The 21,174-nt window shown below is 38.3% G+C and overlaps 1 protein-coding gene across 3 annotated transcripts in view; it reads right to left on the minus strand.

The window, feature by feature from the left end:
• Window positions 1–21,174, minus strand: part of tp53i11b (tumor protein p53 inducible protein 11b) — a 52,527-nt gene that overhangs the window by 12,525 nt on the left and 18,828 nt on the right. Inside the window, exons 2-3 of one of the 3 annotated variants that reach the window (XM_065283076.1) lie at window positions 5,053–5,191; window positions 4,271–4,408 (exon numbers count right to left, since the gene is read on the minus strand). In XM_065283076.1, the coding sequence (XP_065139148.1) occupies window positions 4,271–4,399 (129 nt within the window). In that variant the 5' untranslated portion in view covers window positions 4,400–4,408; window positions 5,053–5,191. Of the gene's footprint in view, window positions 1–4,270; window positions 4,424–5,041; window positions 5,192–21,174 lie in introns of all 3 variants that reach the window. The other 2 variants (XM_065283075.1, XM_065283077.1) reach the window with 2 other exon arrangements.

Raw genomic sequence — 21,174 nt, forward strand, 5'->3', positions numbered from 1 at the left:
TGGAAAGATCAACAGGGTAATGACCCCACCTTTTCATCTCTTCCTCCATCTCTTTATACCACTGCCAAATAACTGCGGATGCAAATTACAACCAAGTCCCCTTGAGTCATGTTCACTAATGTAGATAACAGACATACAAGCAAAAAATACAGACTAGATTCAAAGTGTTTTCAAGATAGTTTCTATAACATATTTCAAATCAGAAATAAAATCTGAAATGATGATCATTTTGCTCCTTTAGCTCAAATACTTCAAGAAAAGTTTCAGATTGGTTAAAGATAAAAGAATAGTTCAAAAAAAGTTTTAATTTAAGTTTCTTTAAACCGATACAACTTTACCCTTTCGAAATCAAAATTTCAAAGCTGATGTTGAAGATACAGTATACTAAAAATTTTTATATAAAAAAATAACAGTATAAAAAAATTGACAGTCTAGCCTTGGTTACAGTCAGCAATGTCAATTTTTTATTTACCAAAAACTATGAAAATCCTGTGTTTGTGTCGTTTTTGCTTCAACCATCTTTAAAAATTTAACAACATTTTTTCTTTTGGCCCAATAATGTTATTTTAATGCTTTGCCTAAAGCACCATCATCTTTTAAGTACCACACTCAGATTTCTTATTTATATCGCTGTATGCAATTTTTGATGTGTCATATAGCTCTGGGAAATAAATGCCATTCAAATCAATCACTCCACTATGAGCTCAGTAAAATGTCCTATGATTGGTTAATTATCTGTTTAATGATTGGTTAAAGCCTACACGGCTGACCCTGCCACTCACAAAGAGATATATTATAATATTTTTGTTCAGCGGCACTGTGCCCATGAAAGCAGCTGGATTTTAAATGCGCAAGCACCACGTGTGACCACCTCCGCGCCGCCTGTGAAACCACAGCGTTTTGTCGCTTTCCGCATGTCTCCTATTGAAGATGAACTACTAGATACTCACGACAGCCACGTCCCGTGTGACAGGCCCATAGTTTTATGAATAAAATATGCAGCATTTAAATTTTTTATACTTGTCCTATCGCATTTCATATTAACAAATAACAGTTATGCCGGTAAAAATACTGTATGCATGTGATCTGACATTTGCATCTGTGTGAACAAGCGGGTTTGTCCTCTGGCTGCTGTGACATTACTGAATCATGCATCTGTGCAATCATTCTGGCATGCATGTTTTTCACAGGAACAGACCCTTCTACAGGAAGCAGACCTGAATCATAAGCATGAGACACATTTAGCAAGAATCATTATTCAGAAATGTGTGGCACAGGCCAGTGAACAGAAGCAGAGGAAGGCCAAGAACAGGAAGAAATAAACAATGCTGTTTTGTAGAGAATGATCCGGCCTGCGTGACCACACATCCCTTCATCATATATCCAGCACTGGCATATGCGTAATAGGAATAAAGCTTGCAAAGCAGGAAAAGCAAAGTATTGGACAAAACCCTTAACCTGTCACGGTAATGTGACTCATCCTGTCTGAGTTGCTAAAGAAACCCATGAAACTGAATATTCATGTACTTCATTGTTTTTGTATTCAGGCTTGCATATGAGGTCAAAACTTGTATGCTGTTCATTTTTTTGTGAAACACTTAGCACCAGAAACCTTGTAGGTTTCTTTTTATAAAGAAATGTGCATAAATTGCTCTTATAAATCATGAAGCTTTATCAGTGAGCCAATTCACTGTGCTTATTCAGTGTCATTTGACAGAAAAAAAAAACTGTTGAATGAATGACTATAGTGATTGATATATAAACACTATATACAGTACTGTGCAAAAGTCTTAGGCCACCATGCCAGAATTAGATTTGTTGTTTTTGCAATGTTATAGTGATCATATATAACTGTCTATTTAATATAATACATCTAGAAAATACAGGAAATGTGTATATAGTATTAAAACTGTATAAAAATGTAAATTTACATGTCAAGTTTTTAGGGTAAACTCCCCTTCAACTTGAGCAATAGCAGGAAACTGCAGGATCTCTTAAACCTAAATGAAATTAAATCCTAATTTCTGATTTTAAAGAAATTAGTCTTTTTACTTCATTCTGCTCAAAAACGCTCACAATGTGTTCAGTCCCAAGAGAGGTCACACTAAACACAGACGATGCCTAAAGAAGACATTTAGTCCTGACAATACAAATTTCTGTTTGTATCTTAATAAAATAGATTGAAAAATAAATATGGATGGACACTAAAACTTCTAAAACAACAAGTCTGGTTGTGTTGGCCTAAGACTTTTGCACAGTACTGTATACTGACAACTTTTTAGATTGTAAAAAAGAGGAAGTCTATGTCAAGGCCTCTAACACAGCTCTGTGTAACCCTAACATCTCCAACACGAATCAAGCCCCTTCAGTTACTACACAGGAAACTCAAAACTATTGGACACAACAACAGCCGTTTCACCAAGACACAGTTTCTTTCCTGTGGGTGTGCAGCTGAAGAGTGAAAAGTGACATTAAATGCTTTCCTCATTTATTTCTGCTTGCACAAGACTCTCTCTTTGTTTCTAACAACCCAGAGCAGCAATTTTTATTCACTTGAACATGAACAAGCAGCCTCAGATAAGCACAAATACATGATTCACATATTTGATTTTATGCACTGTAAATATTAGAAACAAGAGAGACAAAAAAGCCTCTAAGGCATTGGAAAGAAAAGACAGAAAACATATGAGGAGCTCAGATGCAAGAGCCGCTACATCACATTTGTCATGATGATATTAACCAAATACTTTCTACATGTATTATGCATTCATCAAATACTTTCAATTCAAATTTTGGCCTCAGGCCTTTCAGAAATGCTGGTTTGTTGGCAAAATCTGATGAAAATGCTAATTTACAAGAAAACATGTCAGACGCACCAAGTAGGTTTTGCATCTGAGCTCTTTATATAGCAAGTAAACCTTCTAAAACAGTGTTGCAAAAAATGTCATACAGGTGCAACCGCACAAAAAATGTTCTGTCAGCTGTTTCAGAAAGCTGCAGTAAAATGTAGCATAAAAAGTAAGTATAAACTGACTAAAAAAATTATTTAATCTCTCTATGTGCACATTAATTGTTAGAGCTCACAAAACTGTTTTTTAGGTTTTGATGATATTTTGGTGCTTTTCCATTGCATAGTACCCCACGGTTTGGTTTAGTTTGGGTCGGGTCAGCTTAATTTTTGATAGCGTTTCCACTGGGTGCAGTACGTAGTACCCGATACTTTTTTCGTACATCCTCGGTTGGGGTTCCAAGCGACCCGAACTGATACCAAACGTGACGCAAAAACACTGTAGATCACTGACTGGTCTGAGAGAATCGTCACTACCAGCGTCATCGCTATAATGTAAAAGATTAGCTTTACCTTAGTGCTAGCTTGCGCTCGAGCAAACATGTTGTCATCTGTGCTCTGCTATAAGTTCCCAAACTCCCTTTTAGCGATGAAAAACATCCACAGGTTGAGAATCAGGAACACCAAAACAGTTTTTTCCAGACTTGCAGTTTGTGGCGGAAAATTCGCGACGAGCACATCAGCATTATATGCAACTTCAATGAGGCTCAGCGGAGCGCCGTCAACTGACGCCAAGAGTGTTTGTACAGAAACTGTCATGTGAGACAGAGGTATAGTGATAAACGCGAAAGAAAACGCAAAATGAGGTGAGCTGACCCAACCCAAACTAAACTAAACCGTGAGGTACTATGCATTGGAAAAGTGCCATTTGTGTGTAAGGAATTGTTTTCCCACCATTGATGAGTTTTCTCGTCAAATAAGAGAAAATGCTTCCCTGCCAATAACAAGTTTTTATGGCAATCCATATTTCAGCTATTATCCACTAGGTGCCGCTCTTACACAACTTATAAAACGCTGAAGCATACACTGATCCAAAAATAGTAAAAGCACTGTGTATTTGATCGTCACTCTTAATCTGATGATCTCTAACATCTCTAACTCTAAACATTTTATTTTTGAAGAAACCTACCCATATTTGAGAGGTGATAAAATAAGAACAATGAAGATAGGAAGAAACTTTTTAGTTTGAAAGCAAAGGGGCTGGTTTTATATTTGATATATTTTATGTTTATATATTTAATGAAGACATTTTTCTGGAATGCATTAAACTTTGGTTTCCTCTGGCGGGGAAAGTGTTTACTCAAAATGACAACAGTGCATGAACTGCATGCGAAATGTTAACATACTGGCTAATGTGTATAAATTATTATGCAAGTCAGAAAGAACTTTTAATTTACAATAAAGCACAACATAAAAACTGACCTTTGATCTGTGCACCTCTCCATCATCGTCCTCTCCACCAACCCCCAGGATCTTGCGCGTCTTGAGGCGGCTCACAAGATCAGTCTGACTGTGTTTCTTCATCAGAGGTGGATGAGGTTTAGCAGCCATTCCAACTATCTAGAAAAGACAGGACTTTTGCCACTAGTAATGAGCATGTTGGTCATTTTGTGGTACAAAGTGAATAAATAAGACATGAATATGCAAAAGACAAAAGTAAATTTTAACATAGGCTCTATAAATAAAATATCAGGAGCACACAAAAGATACTACGGTACTGCATGAGGTTTTGTGATTATGTAAAGACTCCCTAGCTAACTCTTGCTAAAAAAGATTACCCTGATTAGGCACCATTATTTTTATACAGGTGGCTCTCTCAGCACTACAACACATTACTGCGCCTTTGATGTTACATATTAGTTTTAATGCATTGATGTCTCTTTTGCAATGCATTGCATGGTGTCATCATTCTTGAGAGCTTTATATCTTGCAAATGATATATGTAATTCCTCCATCATTACATCTCACAGTTGTGACAAAAAGGGACCCTTTTAAAGAGGCTGGGTGATAATAAATCCTTGCTGGCTTTAAAGTTTTGTCTTACTTGAAAGACAACATTTTAATATTAGTCGCAGACAAGGCCAAGGACAGTATCTTCTGTCATGCCCTGCTTGGTCTGCATGAACATGAGACCCCAGTCTGATGAAAGTCCCAGTTACCTCTGAGTACAAAAGGACGTAGTTATTGTCTTACAGTGCATGTACCTGCTTTGATGTGCCAGACAGCAGAAGTACAAACAGCAGGTGCTCCCTCAGCAGAGGGAGAGACGAGTTTGGTGTCAACAATCAATGAGGAAGAGGATGATGAGCGTCTGATGATACAGCACGCCTTATTGTGGAGGAGCTGAAAGAGCAAAAAACAGATATCCGAGACTACAGTAGGCATCAATAGATTCAAATTAAGCAAGGATATAAAAAGTAACCACATTTTGAATAATGTCATTAGATGGTAACATTTTAAAATGAAAGTTGAGGAAATTCGATTATGAATAAATGCATGAATTAATGAATAAATTCACAGACTGCATTTGGTGCCAGCTCATCTCATCATTGAAAAGTGATGAAATGAATCTACCAAAACCAAGAGATTAAACTTTAGCATTCATGTGTTAAAAAAACTCAATCCAAAGTACAGAACGTACCGAGCGACAGTTTCACAGCATTTAAAGTACAGAGTAATAGTGGAAATAAATATAAGTTATCAGGTCATGCTCAACAAAATGTAAACATAAATATAACAATGCTACTGTTAAATATTACATAAGCTATGCTGAGTACTTAAGATTTTTGAGGGTTCGCTCTGATCTGCTGCTACATGTGATCAGTTCTGTATCATTCACTAATGTTCCCAAAGCAACATCTCCTTAATGCTGGGAAGATTCACAAACTCAATCAAAGAGCAAGAAATATGAGACATGCTCATAAATCAACTTGTGGTGAACACTCAAAAAGCTTGTGACATCTGATCCACATCAACAGTCACACAAATAAACTGGTGCCAATACTTGTAAACAATACAGGCTCACAACATACAGTCAATAGTCTGGGTGTGACTTTATCATTACATGTAAGTGGGAGGCACAAGTCATCCTTTATTCAACATTCTTTAAAAATCACATAAACCATCAAATCATCACCTTTCAATAGTGAGGTTTCGATTCGTTTTTGACATGAGGCTGCTGCTGGTGTGATGCTGATGCAGTTGCCTAGCAACCCCACAGATTGCGCATTTGGTACCCTATCTCATTACTGAAAGCATATATTCTGTGATGAGGCTTTGTACAATTGACGGCTCACCTCATTGTTACCCTTCTGGTGGTCGAATCACATCTTTGATGCAAGTTAAAGATTTTGCAATCAAGCCTCCCGAGCTGCCAGCTTTTAATGCAACTGCTCCTCTTCACGTGATGGAATTTTTAATGTGGTTATACAGAATTTGGGGCGAAATAAATAAGCAAAGATTGATTACGACACATCATTCTTTATTATACAAATCTCAGCAGAGAGCAGACACCACAGCGTTACAAGCCTGCCCTTCCACGAAGACATCGAAAGACTTGAGATTTTAGCCTGAGGTGGTGTATCTAAGAAGGAATCTTTAAAACAGCAACACGTTATACGCGTCTGCAGTAAAACCAGACCTGAATGCGCTTATGTGAAGGAATCATAGAGAAGCCAAAAAAACATTCCTATAAAAACAGTACAGTGAGGTAGGGATGTCAACCATGCACCAGCCCCTAATTCAGTTTTAATGTGGCAGAAACATCAGAATCAGAAATTATTCTGTAGTTGTAGTGTGTTTTTCATTAAATAATCTGTAATGCACATTTTCTCATTATAAATTAATGACAAATTGTACTAGAACTGCCAGTGTGCCATTATTATCAGCATTAATAGGTGCACTGATGTTACATATAATTGCTTGCATGAGTCTTGCAATAACAGTACTGGCAATCATGTGTATAATGAATAAGCTAATTAAAATGAAATTGTGCCTTCCTGCACACAGATAGATATGTAAACATCTTGGGTGGGAATCACAAAGCTGACATAATCATTTGGCTGGCAATTTATTGTCATAGAAATTATTTTGATTAACTTGATTGTTTATTTTGTACATATTGACAATACTTTAAATATTAGGTCTAACAGAAATAAATTACATTTAGAAACAGAAAGGAATGAATGTGTACATTTTTTATATAAGAGGATTAAACCCAAATGAAATCAATATTCATTACACTGCATATACATTTTGCATTCGGCAGACAATTTTATACAAAGTGCATTCAATAAAAGTGCATTCAATATATGCATTTTTAATCCGTTTGTGTGTTCCCTGGGAATCAAACCAAAGACATTTTATGCTGCTTACCAGTTGAGCTAAAAGAACATAATTAAACAGATTAAGCTGTTTACCTGTGGTGAGCTTTCAAATGTCAAAACAAGCTATTCTGTCTATGGATTTGCATTGAATCATAATCCTTCTTTAGAGAATTCATTAAAACTTGTCTGACTTGATAAGCACATAAGCACACTAATGTTGAAGCTCAGTGGTCTGAAAAAGATACCAATGACATCATCACCAATGTCATCTTTACCAAAGTGTATATAAACGTGTTTTGCATTTCTAAATGTGACAGATGCATTTGTCCTAAAGACTGAAACAAAGCAAAGCACAGAGGTTTTATACCCTAAAAGCATATGCCATGCTCGTGCCACTGATGCGTTCAGTCTTGCAAATGCATCTCTCTTTTGGCTTGATGACCTTGTCTTCTCCATTAACTTTATTGGTTGGAATTTATTTATGTTAAAATTACAAGCCGACTGAGGAGATCTAAATATTTCTAACTATTATCAGTCAGGATGTCAGTTATAACAAGATGACATATGGTAATGCCATCAAAGTTTACTCTTAGTATCAAACTTTATTGTTACCTTCTTAAAGGGGACAGAGAATTAAAAACCATTTTTACCTTGTCTTTGTTGAATAATAGTAGTCTACCCACATTCACAAACATACAAAAAGTGCTAGACATGCTAAACATCTCAGTCTCATAGAAATTCCTCTTTTAGAAATGTCAGCCAGAAAACGGCCCAATCTGAAAAACTGATGCTTATGACATCACAGGCATCTCCCTGCCCCTCCACTTTAAAATAATTGGCTAAATTTTTTGAGTGGCAGCAAAGTCAGCCAATCAGTAATGAGATTGCAAGTTAAGCCAGTAGGGGGAGCCAAATAGGTGCAAAACCACTTGTTTAAAATCCCCCACCCTAATAGAGCTATCTGAGAGAGGTTTTTAGGAAGCTTCTAAGGCATTACAGTCCCAATCAAAACAAATTTTTGTCTACATGTCACATCACAGAACAAGGATAAATACTCCGTTCAAACATTCTATGTCACCTTTAAAGTTACCGTGCTGGCCAGACGGTCTTGTTGTGCTTGACAGAAATATGAGCAGACTCACCAAAGACTCACACAAGCTGCTTGAAATAAGCTCTCTGCCAGACTGATCTCACAGAAAGTCACGCAAAATTTTATCTATTTATTCGTGTCCATGGCATGAAATTTACCTTTTTTACGTGCCTTGAGCAAAATGTCTTTATAAATAGTTTTTGTGTGCGTTGCACGACTTTCTTTTTTGTTTCATTTTATGAATTATTTTCTCATAGTTTTTTCCTATTTTCGTACCATTGTCGCTTGGGGTTGGGGTTATAATGACTTTCGGTTAAATTTTTAGATATCCTAAACCAAACCCCAACTTTAACCCCAACTCCAGGCGAGAATAGTTTTAAAAGCGGAAGAAAAACATGTAGAAACCAATACATAAAAGTACATCCTAACCCAAACCCCAAATCTAACCCCAAGCGACAATGATTTAAAAATAGGGGGAAAAAAGGGGGTAACAATACATAAAATGACACGAAAAAGAAAGTCGTGCCACTGACACAAGAAACTATTTATAGAAATTCGTGCCACGAATGTGTCATGAAAAAGAAATTCATGCTCAAGGCACATAAAAAAGCTGAATTTCATGCCATGGACACGAATAAATTGATCAAATTTTGCGTGACTATAACACTACTTTCCATGAGATTATGTTGTCTCTGCTTATATTCCCAAGCAGTACATATTTTAAAGTTGACCTTTTTTAAAAACTGTACAGTCATTTACAGGAGCAGCCCATTTTAACTTCAGGTCTGTTTGTGTGTAGCGCTCTTCTTTAATACACAAATTAAGCTTTGCCAGGTTGTAAGTGCAACCACGGGCAGCATGTGTTGTTCATCCTGATTTTTTATAAATTTCTGACATGAAGTACAGTTTTATAATTAAGAACATAAATCATTGTCACCAGAATAAGCCATTTAACACCACAACACTATTTTACTGGAAGTTTCACCCATAACCATTCTTACAACAACACCACCAGGAAAAGGTGGACAGATCACTATCAAATTAAATCCTACCTGCTCTCAGCTACTGCTGCCATAAATTTACTCTCTCCTTTAAGCACTCTGAGAAGAGGACAAAAGAGTGACAGTGCTAAAACTAAGGAACGAACCTTTAATTAAAGGGATAGTTCAGCCAAAGATTAAAGTCCCCCAATGATTTACTCACCCTCAAGCCATCCTCAATGTATAGTGTCTTTTTCAAGCCGAACACAATCGGAGTTATATTAAAAATTGAAAATGGAGTTATACTGTATTAGAAAATGTCCTGGATGTTCCAAGCTTTATAATGGCAGTAAATGGCGCATTGGATTTGAAGCCCAAAAAAGCGTCCCTCAGAAGACCTTTATTAACCCACTGGAGCCATGTGGATTACTTCTGTGAGGGATGGATGGACTTTTTCAGCCTTCAAATCAAAAGCACCATTTTCTACCATTATAGAGCTTGGAACAGCCAGGACAATTTCTTATTTAATTCCGATTGTGTTCGTCTGAAAAGAAAATCATATGCATCAAGGATGGCTTTTCATTTTTGGCTGAACTAACCCTTCTTGATAGTTTATTTTAAAACAAAGACAGAAACTCAAGGATTGTACTGATGCTTATTATTATTATTATCTTTTCCCTGTTTTAAATGTACAGCAATTTGGTGCAACTTTGTTGCTTTTAATGTGCTTTAAAAATAAAAATGACTTGACTTGATTATCAGTTTTATAAACACAAAGGCAAAGTGACAAATGTGTTTCTCATCAAATAACAGTACAGGAAGTTGTAATGTAAGTAAACTGGTGCTTTAAAGAACTTAATGGTGTACCTGAAGAGCTCCTTATATGGTTACTACTACACAACCTAAACGTCTAAGCGAAGCAAGAATCTTTCCATACATTGCTCTAACTTCTGTTAGGAGGACCACTTGATACAATGTAAATAAACTTGGTTAAACATGTACCAGTGGATTGAAATGAATAAGCTGCTCTTGCAAAATGACATGAAACACGCAAAGGGTGTTTTATTCATCTGCAATTGAGCAAGTGACATAACCCAGCACTGCCTTAATAAATCTATCTAGACTGCAAGAGTAAGCAATGCTGAAATGACACCCACATGTTTGGCCTTGCATTAGCTTGATTATACTGTATGCATTACTTTATAGATTACAACGTACCTCTATCACATACAATACTATAGGTCACTTTACTCATGAATTGTCTCTCACCTAGTACCTACCCAACTTTATAAGAACTACAGTACAGTTCCTCTTAACTTATCTCCTGATTTGCTTGTCAATCTGTAGGAAACTATTTTCCACAACCTATAAATATGAACAGATTACTTATAGTTGACCCTGTCATTACTGCACATTAAGAAAAATTATTTAAACGTAAAAAAGTGACCTCCTATAGACCTGTGCAATTAAGGCTAAATTACGTACTTTTATCTTATGGCAGAATGTTCCTGCAGCTCAATTATTAGAGTATTGCATTAGCAGTACAAAGGACCCACTCATCCAAGTCGCTCTGGATAAAAGCATCTACCACATGCATAAATGTAAATGTAAAGGACAGATATTTTAAAGAGGATTCAGTAAAATGCACAAAAGTAAATTAAATAGAGCAGCACACGATTGCTACGTGGACATGCTTATTTTTCGTTACAGTCTATCTGCCTGCACTGCATGGGATTTTCTGTTTGATGAAGTTTCCTGCACTTCTGTCTAATTACACCATTTCATGGTCCATCACAAGAGCTTATTGTGATTGACCAGCCGAAAAAGTGGAACGTGCCTGTTGATGTACCCAGATGAGATGCTTGCTCCCTCTGCTTCACCAAAGCACCACATCTATTTTCATAAAAAACACAACTGAGAGACTAACAAGAATACAAAATTCAATACTAGAAATCGAATGCATCTAGGTTGCAAACAGGTTATTTATTATTTCCTGCCTGTTTTTAAATAAAAATTACAATTTGTTGCAACCAGGTGTCCAGTGAATGCTTTTAATAGTACTTTCTTTAAAAATGACTTTGTTTTTCAGTGATGCTGATTGGCTTGTATAATCGTTTCTTACGTCCTGTTTTTCCCTGGTTTTAACACAACTGCTCAGCTGGGACAGATTGCCATTTACAGCTGCTATTACAATGCATCTCAAGTGAGTCTGCCACTTGTGACTGGATTTTATTGAGGGGAGGACTTTAATGTTGTGCCTTTGTTACTTAATACATCAGTTTATTACTGTAGAGTCAGAAAACCATTTTGCAAAATAAACCCCTTTCATTTTGGACTTACGAGTATGGATAATTTTTGGAAATTATAGTCTCAACTTTACATATCTCTTATTCATAAGAAACCAAAATAAATCAGCTCACCGGCTTACGCAAGACCTGTTGACTGGCTGTGGGAGCTGCTAGATTTTTAGGATCATTTTTTTATTCCTTTATTTAACCAGGAGAAATCATTTTGAGGCTGTTTACACTTGGCATTAACATGCGTTTTCATCGATCGGATCACAAGTGGACGAGAGAGACACATTACGTTTACACCTGGTATTTAAATCCGTCTCTTTTGTCCACTTTCGACCGCATCTGTCCTGAATACTGTGAGGGGGTGGTCTGTGAGACGGTGGGCGAGTCTCTCTGCTGTCATTCAAACCCGAGCGGGAGTAATTATGAGTTTATATGGACGCAAACTAATATTATGTCAGAGTCCACTGCTTGTTTAGCAAGTATACATGTTGCATAGTGTTTTGTACGTTTATATGTTGGAGCTTTCTCTGAATTTTCAGCGCAATTGATGAAATAGGATCGCGCAACTTTCACACGCTTTCAAAACGAAACTACGGAGATCAGCCGCTTTAGTTGTATCAATGAAAGGCTAGAAATAGCGCTGTTCACCGTATGTTTACGCCAGAAGTCAAAAAAAGACGTAAAACTTGTGTTTAATACCTCAGATTAGATAAATGGGCGGAGAGAAGGCGGTCGCGTGTGGCTGTTCGAACGCATTCAACCACATATGCGTTCCGCAACTCCAAAGCGATCCGATCGAAAGTGGTTTCGACTACCTCTGAATGTGGTTGAAAGTGGTCGAAAGTGGACGAGCTCAAAACGTTTTGAACACCGTTTACACCTGGCATTAACGTCGTCCACTTGTGATCCGATCGACGAAAACGCATGTTAATGCCAAGTGTAAACAGCCTCATTGAGACTATAGTCTCTTTTTCAAATGATCTCTGAACTGACATCTAATATCTTCACTTTGGCTGATGAAAAATAAGGAAAGTTGTGGTTTGGTTTAATCGACAGATCAGCGAACGTAGTACAAACCAGGGTACGTCCAGCCACAATTTGCACCCAGATGTCATAAAGTGACAGGCAATCAGCTTGTGCCCTAAAATGTGCAGCTTCACGGGTGATTTTTCCGATCTTTGTAAACATTAGTCAGGTTGCTGCCAGAATATCACTTTGACATTTGAAATATTATTAGATAATTGATATGTTACAGTCAGAACATGCAATACAGCATTCAATTCAAGACACAAACTACGCCTGTCGCTCCACAGACAATAACACCCTACTCCTAGAACGGGAGGTTGGACATGCGGATGCATAACATATTGGGGAAAAGCATGAGACAGCACAAACACACAAGAAATCAGTTTGAATGGGTACAGTTTTTTAAAGATATCTTTACCTTTAAAAGAAAGAAAACCATCACAGTGCTAATACTATTTAATAGCAGACAATCAAAATCTAACAAAAACCGTTTATGTTGTAGATTTTTGTTACAGGATCTATGAGGCTGTTTACACTTGGCATTAACATGCGTTTTCATCGATCGGATCACAAGTGGACGACGTTAATGCCAGGTGTAAACGGTGTTCAAAACGTTTTGAACGCGTCCACTTTCGACCACATTCAGAGGTAGTCGAAACCCCTTTCGATCGGATCATTGCTTTTGTAGTGTAAACGCACATGTGGTTGAATGTGGTTGAATGTGTTCGAACAGCCACACGCGGCCGCCTTCTCTCCGCCCATTTATCTAATCTGAGGTACTAAACACAAGTTTTACGTATTTTCTGACTTCTGGCTTGAAGATACGGTAAACAGCACTATTTTTAACCTTTCATTGATAAAACTAAAGCGTCTGATCTCTGTAGTTTCGTTTTGAAAGCGTGTGAAAGTTGCGCGATCTTATTTCATCAATTGCGCTGAAAATTCAGAGAAAGCTCTAACATACACACGAACAAAACACTGTGCAGCATGTTTACTTGCTAGACATACACGCGGACTCCGACACAATATTAGTTTGCGTCCATATGAACTCATAATTACTCCCGCTAGCATTTGAATGACAGCAGAGAGACTCGCCCACCATCTCACAGACCACCCCCTCACAGTATTCAGGACAGAAGCGGTCGAAAGTGGACAAAAGAGACTGATTTAAATACCAGGTGTAAACGTAAAGTGTCTCTTTCGTCCACTTGTGATCCGATCGATGAAAACACATCTTAAAGCAACACCAAAGAGTTTTTGCTCTTTGCTCCCCCTACAGGTTAGAAACGTAATTGTCCATTACCCCTGTCGTAAATACTGCAGCATAGCTGGCTCTGATTGGATTGTAGGTCTGCCGTAAAGCAAGTTTTTCTAGTTTTCACTCGAACTACAGGACCGCTACCCAACGGTTGGAAACTTCTAGTGCGGTTTTGGCCAATAGAGGGCTGCAAAGCGAATGTGAAAGTGCCGTTCACCCTGTTTCGAGTGGATGAACGACTGAAACTTTTTTGGAAACATTATTTTAAGGTAAAAAAAACTTGTGTTGCTTTAATACCAAGTGTAAACAGCCCCATAGATGTGGCTATACTGACAGAGGATTGACAGGGAATAAATTTAGAGGCTTATCTGAACGTTTTAGCATGTTTAAGCACAGCTCGGCATGCTAAAAGCCTCTCTGAAGGTGCGGCAATTAAAAAATTATGTTTTTATTTAACTTTGTTGTACAATTTCTTTACATACAGCCACGAAAAATTAAGATACCACTACAAGATTGTTTTCAGTTTTTCTAAATTTACGAGGTGTGTTTAAGTAAAATTAAACAAACAAGCAAACAAATGACTAAAACCAGACAAACTAACAAAATATGCTTTTAGATCAATGTTTTCAGATCTTGAAAACTGCGGAAAAAAACAAGTTCAAATAAATTTTTCAACAACACAATGCTAGTGTTTTTTTTTATTTTAGTAATAGTTCAAAAATAAATATTTGATGAAATAACTAGTGGCTAGTGACTTCTTTTTCAAGGGCGCACGATGCGTAGCTTGTCACAACATGTATTTAGACCGCCATGTGTGTGGCCTGTCATGTCAAAATATGTATTTGACGAGTCATGTGAACCATGTGCATCATGCGTCTTGTCAAAATTAGTGCCTGCTGCACACCGTTTATGATAAAAGTGATGCTCTTGTTTGCCAGATAATCGCTTAATCAAATGTGTAAACGCAGTTTATTGTTAAGTGAACATCTCTTTTATAATAAACCTTTTCGATGCATGTGCAGCACGCATGTCTAGCAGGCAGTTATTTTGACAAGACACATGGGTTCACATGACGCAACAACATATTTTGAAATGATGAGCAACACACATGACACTCCAAACACATGGACACTCCTTTTAAGAGAAGTCACCAGCCACCACTGGAAAAACCCTAATCTTTCATGTGTCCTACTGTATCATGGTCTAAGTCTTTAAAGCAACACTATGTAGTTTTTTTACCTTTAAATAATGTCTCTAAAATTATTCCAGTGATAGAACAACTTTTAACTGGACAAATTGTACTGTTGCTGCAACCTAAGCAGCCTCCTAGCTGCTACAAGCACACTCTGAAAGTGGCGTTGGGGGGAAGAAAAAACACCGCCCCTCCCCCTGCCTGCAGAAGAGTGTCTGATATCAGGCACTGTTGCGCTTTTCACCTTCAAAAACTACATAGTGATGCTTTAAGATTGCTGTTGGGTGACTGTATTGCTATTCCTGAGTTTGCTTTTGTTGGAATTTAACGGACAGTGACTGAAATGGTCACAATACATGAAATGATGGTTAAAGGCATAACTGGAGTGGTCTCTTATTTTTTTCCACGGCTGTATAGTCAACTTAAAAAGGCCAAAACATTGGCCAAATAACCTAATACACATTTGTTTACATTTGCATTCGCCTGTACTTCATACGTATTTGTTTACAGCTGCACTCACCCATAACCTGCTTTCATTTGTTTATATTTAAGTTTTTGCATGTATATGCTAGTGTGTGAAACAGTTATACTTTTAATAATAGTAACCACAAAATTTTACATGCTGCAATGCATGCTGGGAACTTTCAAATAGTTGCTTAATTTACATTTTTTGACAGAATCAGCAACAGCATGTTGCTAACAGAATATTTTGTTGACTGGACTGAGAACTATATTTCTACAATGTTGTTCAAGTTGTGTTTTTATGCTATTTGTGGTTACTAGGTTTTTGGTGTAGTGACACCAATGTCAAATCTGTACTTAAAGGCACACAAGGCAAGTCTGAGTATTATTTCTCTACTAGCTCCCCCTAGTGTCTGGGAGTAAATGCGTTCTATATCTAAGACTATACGAGACTGAAGGACACCGGGTCGGATACAGCGAACTTGCAAGTGGGGTATTCTTCCTACAGACAGTAGGGGCGGGCGAGAGAGTCTTCATTCGTCATGTAATGAGTCATTTAACCATATACCGACTTACGAAGATGATTTATTAACATAAAAATGCTGCCTTGTGTCCCTTTAAACCATGGTTAATTTTCACTTTTTTACTACAAAGGCAAAAATGATAAAAGTAAAATAATAAACATCTGGGGGCCTTTGTTAAGTTTTTTGGAGGGGGCCTCACCCATCTGACTCCTGGGGCACTTTGATCTAGTTAAACTGGTGAACCTCACTAATTGACTAATCACCCGGCAGACTAGTCAACCATTCTGACTCATCCCTTACATGTATGCATACCAAAAATGCATCCCTCCTACTTAATTGGCCTTTATACAACAAACACAGACACCAGTGTGATTCATATCACTTCGGGCAGGAAACAACCCTCTATCTTCAACGAAGAGAGCCATCAAGACATCTTTAACCAATGAACTCCCACGCGTCGGGCCACAGTTTAAACAAACAGGGATTCAGGAGATTAAAGGATCACACTTATTGATGTTATATATATGAGACGGTTCTGTTCTCCAAGTAAGCGCAGTCAAGAGATGAATTTTGCACAGGAGCATTCATGTCTTTCGGGCTCCAAGCATGCAGAGACAGATGGCCTCGAAATCAGGGGCGATTCCAGGATTTTATAAATGGGGGGGCACAGGGGGGACCAAGAACCAGTCAGGGGGGGCCAATCAAAAAATTCAAATGAAAATAAATACTGGTTTAGAAAATATTAAGCATGGTTCTTGTGCAATGCCACGTGCTCTAATATAGATGGTATTAATTTTTTGTATTTTGCGTGGATTAAACAACAGTTCTGTTCCAGAATAGTTCACTTTAAATAAATTGTCATAATTTACTCATCCTAAAGTTATTTCACACCTGTATGAGTTTTTCTTCTGCTGAACACAAAATAAAATATTTTGAAGAATCTTAGTAGCCAGAAAGTTGATGAACCCCATTGACTGCATGTTATTTTGTTCCTACATATGAAGTCAATGGAATCCATCAACTGATTTTGGTTACAGACATTCTTAACTCTTTTCTTTTTTGTGTTCAGCAGAAGAAAGAAACTCATACAGGTTTGAAACAAGTTTATGTATATGACCATTTAAATTAAGTGAACTGTTCCTTTAAGTACATTGCGTGTAGCTGGTATTAGTTAACATTCTGACATATCAGGATTTTGTTTTTCTACTCTGTCTGATCTGACTTTCATTGTTTATTAGCCTATATTGTATTTTAACACAACTGAATGCTATTTTTTACATATTATCTGTTCTGTTGTCAGACAACAAGAAAGAGTTTAAGCTAGTGACTAACACCTAACACGACCCAATAACACCTCGTGTTTAATCCAACCAGCTGTTACTTTATACTGCTAAAATCCTAATTTAAATGTGACATTGTCTGATACAATTTACATTGAAGAGCTGATACGAGGTGATTTCGGATTACCTGTGTGTCTCATGCAAGGTTGCTCTTCTCATCTGATTGTGTTTATGAGCGCTTTTAATTTTAAATGCGAGTGATAGTTTTATTGTAGATCGCGCATAGCAATTCAGCGCAAATTCAAAAATATCAGAGAATACTGTTAAGCGTGCGCGCGCATACCGCACCATAGGGAGGGAGAGAGAGAGCTCGTACACAGAGAACTGGTGTGTGTGTGTGTGGGGGGGAAAACACTAACCTTTCGTTAAGTCATAATACTCGATCAACCGTATTCTCTGTCAGTAACATCTGTTGGCTGTTAACTTTTACGTGAAAAGACAACAGAGGAACCCAGGTGGAAACACCGCCAACTTTTAACTCCTTCACTCAGTTTTAGAGAGGCACTGTCGAGGTTCCGCACGCAGCAGTGAGAAAGCGTGCACGCGAGAGAGAGAGAGAGAGAGAGAGGCGCTGCTGAGCGCTTGCAAAAGCACATGAAGCCGTTTTAAATAGTAAAATAAAATGTAAATGGTAATCATGGAAAATCTTTTTGATTTGTGCCAGTGTTGAGTCTGTGGCGGCTGTTGAGTCTGTGGCGGGGCGCCCTCCTTCTCGTTTGCACGAGTCTCAAATCAAACAGTGATTGACAACTGGTCCAATTGTGCGGTGGGTGTCGTGGTGTCTTTTTCCTCTTGTTTTAAAAACGCGCAACTACTGTGCTCGCTTCGCCTTCGCGTTCGAGCGAGTCAAATCAAACAGTGATTGACAACTGGTCCAATGGTGTGGTGGGTGTCTGACAACTGGTCCAATGGTGTGATGGGTGTCATGGTATCTCTTTCCTCCTGTTTTAAAAACGAGCAACTACTCTGCTCGCTTCGTCTTCGCGTTCGCACGAGTCTCAAATCAAACAGTGATTGACAGCTCTCTGGTCCAATGGTGCGGTGGGCATTTTCAGGTTGACAGTAAATCTAGCTGGCCCAATGAGATTGGAGGGGGGGCACCAGGGGGGGCCAATCATATTCCAAGGGGGGGCGGTGCCACCCCATGCCCCCCCTCTAGACACGCCCCTGCTCGAAATCTAAACATTTGCAGATAGATGATTCTGTTTTGTTTGGAAATGGATGTAGTGCCATAGTAAGAATAGCCTGTCGTGAGCCATTTCACCCTTTGCCAAGCAAAGGATGGCAAGCACATAGATACACATGCACGGAGGGATCGTCTCTTCAGAGTCGTACAGAAGAAGTTGGCCCCCTGAGTCGCAGCAGCTTGCTGACAGCTCATTAAGCCTCTGTTCATTCTAATGTGATGAAAGTGTGAAAAAAGGCACTCGAAACATCTTGTCCATCTCAGCAGACGTCTGATCTTTCAAGCGTTGTAATTCTTCTGCTGAAGTTAACAACATATGACACCAGATGCTTGCACTGCTGAAAAACAGACATTTCTATCACTATAGCAAGATGTTGATCATTGGCCACACAACTCAACATCGCCAACATGGTCATTACAGTATATAAGACTTTTATGCTTTAGGGCACAACAGTCTGCAAGATCAACAGCAGTTCTCCAGGTAACTGCTCAGGTTTTGAGCAAAATCTTATTTTTGTCCTTAAAGCGTAACTAAACCCCTGGTCAGAGCCTGACTCCACCCACTGACAATATTTGAAAAATGCAAGAAAAGTGGGCAGATCCCAACGGAGATAGAGGGGACGAACTAAGCTCGTACCAAGTGTGGTGTGAGATCGTAACAAGGGCGTGGTGAGCTTGAACCTGCTTATGTCACGAGATACTTTTTGGACCCAACATCCAATAGAAATATTCAACTGCAGTAGCCACCGTTCAACCTGAAGAGGGCAGCACTCAGACGTTTTTACACCATATCTTGTAGTATTGAAACACTTTATATCCAAATGTCAAAAAAGTTACAAAAATCAATGAACAGCACTAATAAAGCATCATTCCTACAGATCATTAACTAAAAAAAGTTGGTTTAGGGTTTAGTTACTCTTTAAAGGGCACAGGAATAAGTGGTAAGAGCCCTTGGACGCTTCAAAATTGAGTATATGTCAATGCTAGGTATAAAATGCTGTAAGATATGCTGCAGCTAAGTGTATTAAATCGACACTGTAAGTTCGCAAATATATTTACAGTACGTTTACACAGAAACAACTTTATGTATTAGGGATGGGCACGAGTACTCGATTGCTCGAGTACTCGAACGTGGCATCGATGATCGATCACGAAAACGATGATCGTGTGGGTTTATTTATTTATTTATTGTGGATATGGCGGCATTTGGGTGTCTAGTTAGCGTTACGAGCGCATGTGGTAGTAAAGACTGGGTCTGGAGATGCGTGTTTGACGTTGTGTCGAGCTACGCAGACCGACGTATGACATCAGTAACATTACCATGCGTGATTCAAAAACAAACAGATTCCGCGCGACCGCGCATCAGCAACCCGCCGGTCCGCGTAATGCGCGGCAGCCTGCGAGCCCGCGAAGCCGGTCACACCTCACATCACTGAGGCACTATGGTTTAAAAGGATGCCGTGATCTTCGGAAATACAGTCAGTCAGTTGCAAAATGTACAGCGCCGTCAAAAGTTCAATGGGTTATCATCTCATATTTAAACATCAAATGTCAAGAGATACCAGAGAGCCATACGAGCATTTACATTACATCTTGACTGAGGTAAGAGGACGACACGACACAGCTAAATGCTAAAATGATAGCAAAACACTTAAAGCTGCTTAATGTTATGAAGCTTGTGCTTTGACTGGACGTGTTTAAAAGTGCGCTGTTTATGATGCACATCCACAAAGGGAGTTAAACTTTCTTTTTTTTAGATAACTTAGTTGAAAACTTAGTTGAAGTCTTGCATTTATGCAGATAGATGCACGTTATACATTTATGTTGTATGAAGGCTTAATATTATGCAGAGCGCTTCGGTTTGTGTTTGTTAACCCTTTAGTTTCATTCCATCACGCAGCTTTTCCTGTTGGACGTTTCTGTTAAAAACATTTAATTCATTAAAACTCCAGTATGTGTTCATTGTTCTGTCATAGTTTCTTCGAAATTAAGTTTTGTTTGAGTGTTTTTAATAAAAATATTTTCATTTTCACCATGACGTGTACGCCCCGCCCCTTTGATTGCCCCGCCCCCAGTTAATCGAGTACTCGTTCTTCAGACCTATGGATTAATCGAAATGAAAAAATGACATAAATGCACATCCCTATTATGTATCTGTATGTTTGTATATTTTAAGTAAGTATGTGCACATTATGTTCTTTACTATAAATCTGTATTATGTTGTGCGTTACCACCATAGACTGTAAAAAAAGATGGACGATGCCCGTTCGCTTTCTTCCATTGGTGAAAAGTGAAGCCTCCAGTGTCCCGATACGGGGCTGACATCTTGGGTCTTGAGTCTGTGCGGTAGCGATTTCGGGACCAGTCCTGCGCATTAGTGAGCAGGAAGTCGCAAAATCAAGGTCCAGCCCTCGCAGAATGCGCGTATCACAGCTGTCAATTATGACGTGACACCACCGTTTTTATAGCATTAAAAAACTAACCAAAAATAAACTTGTTTTAAAAACAAACACTTGAATTTACCACAGCATGATAAAAACTACAGTAAAGGAGAGAAACCAGCTTCGGAAAAAAGATAATTGAAGTGTAATTAAATTGTTTAGTTGGTATCAAGTCCCATTGAATTACATGGGGGAGGTGTGGTTT

This window comes from Paramisgurnus dabryanus, chromosome 9 (genome assembly GCF_030506205.2).
Source record: "Paramisgurnus dabryanus chromosome 9, PD_genome_1.1, whole genome shotgun sequence".
NCBI classification, from domain to species: domain Eukaryota; kingdom Metazoa; phylum Chordata; class Actinopteri; order Cypriniformes; family Cobitidae; genus Paramisgurnus; species Paramisgurnus dabryanus.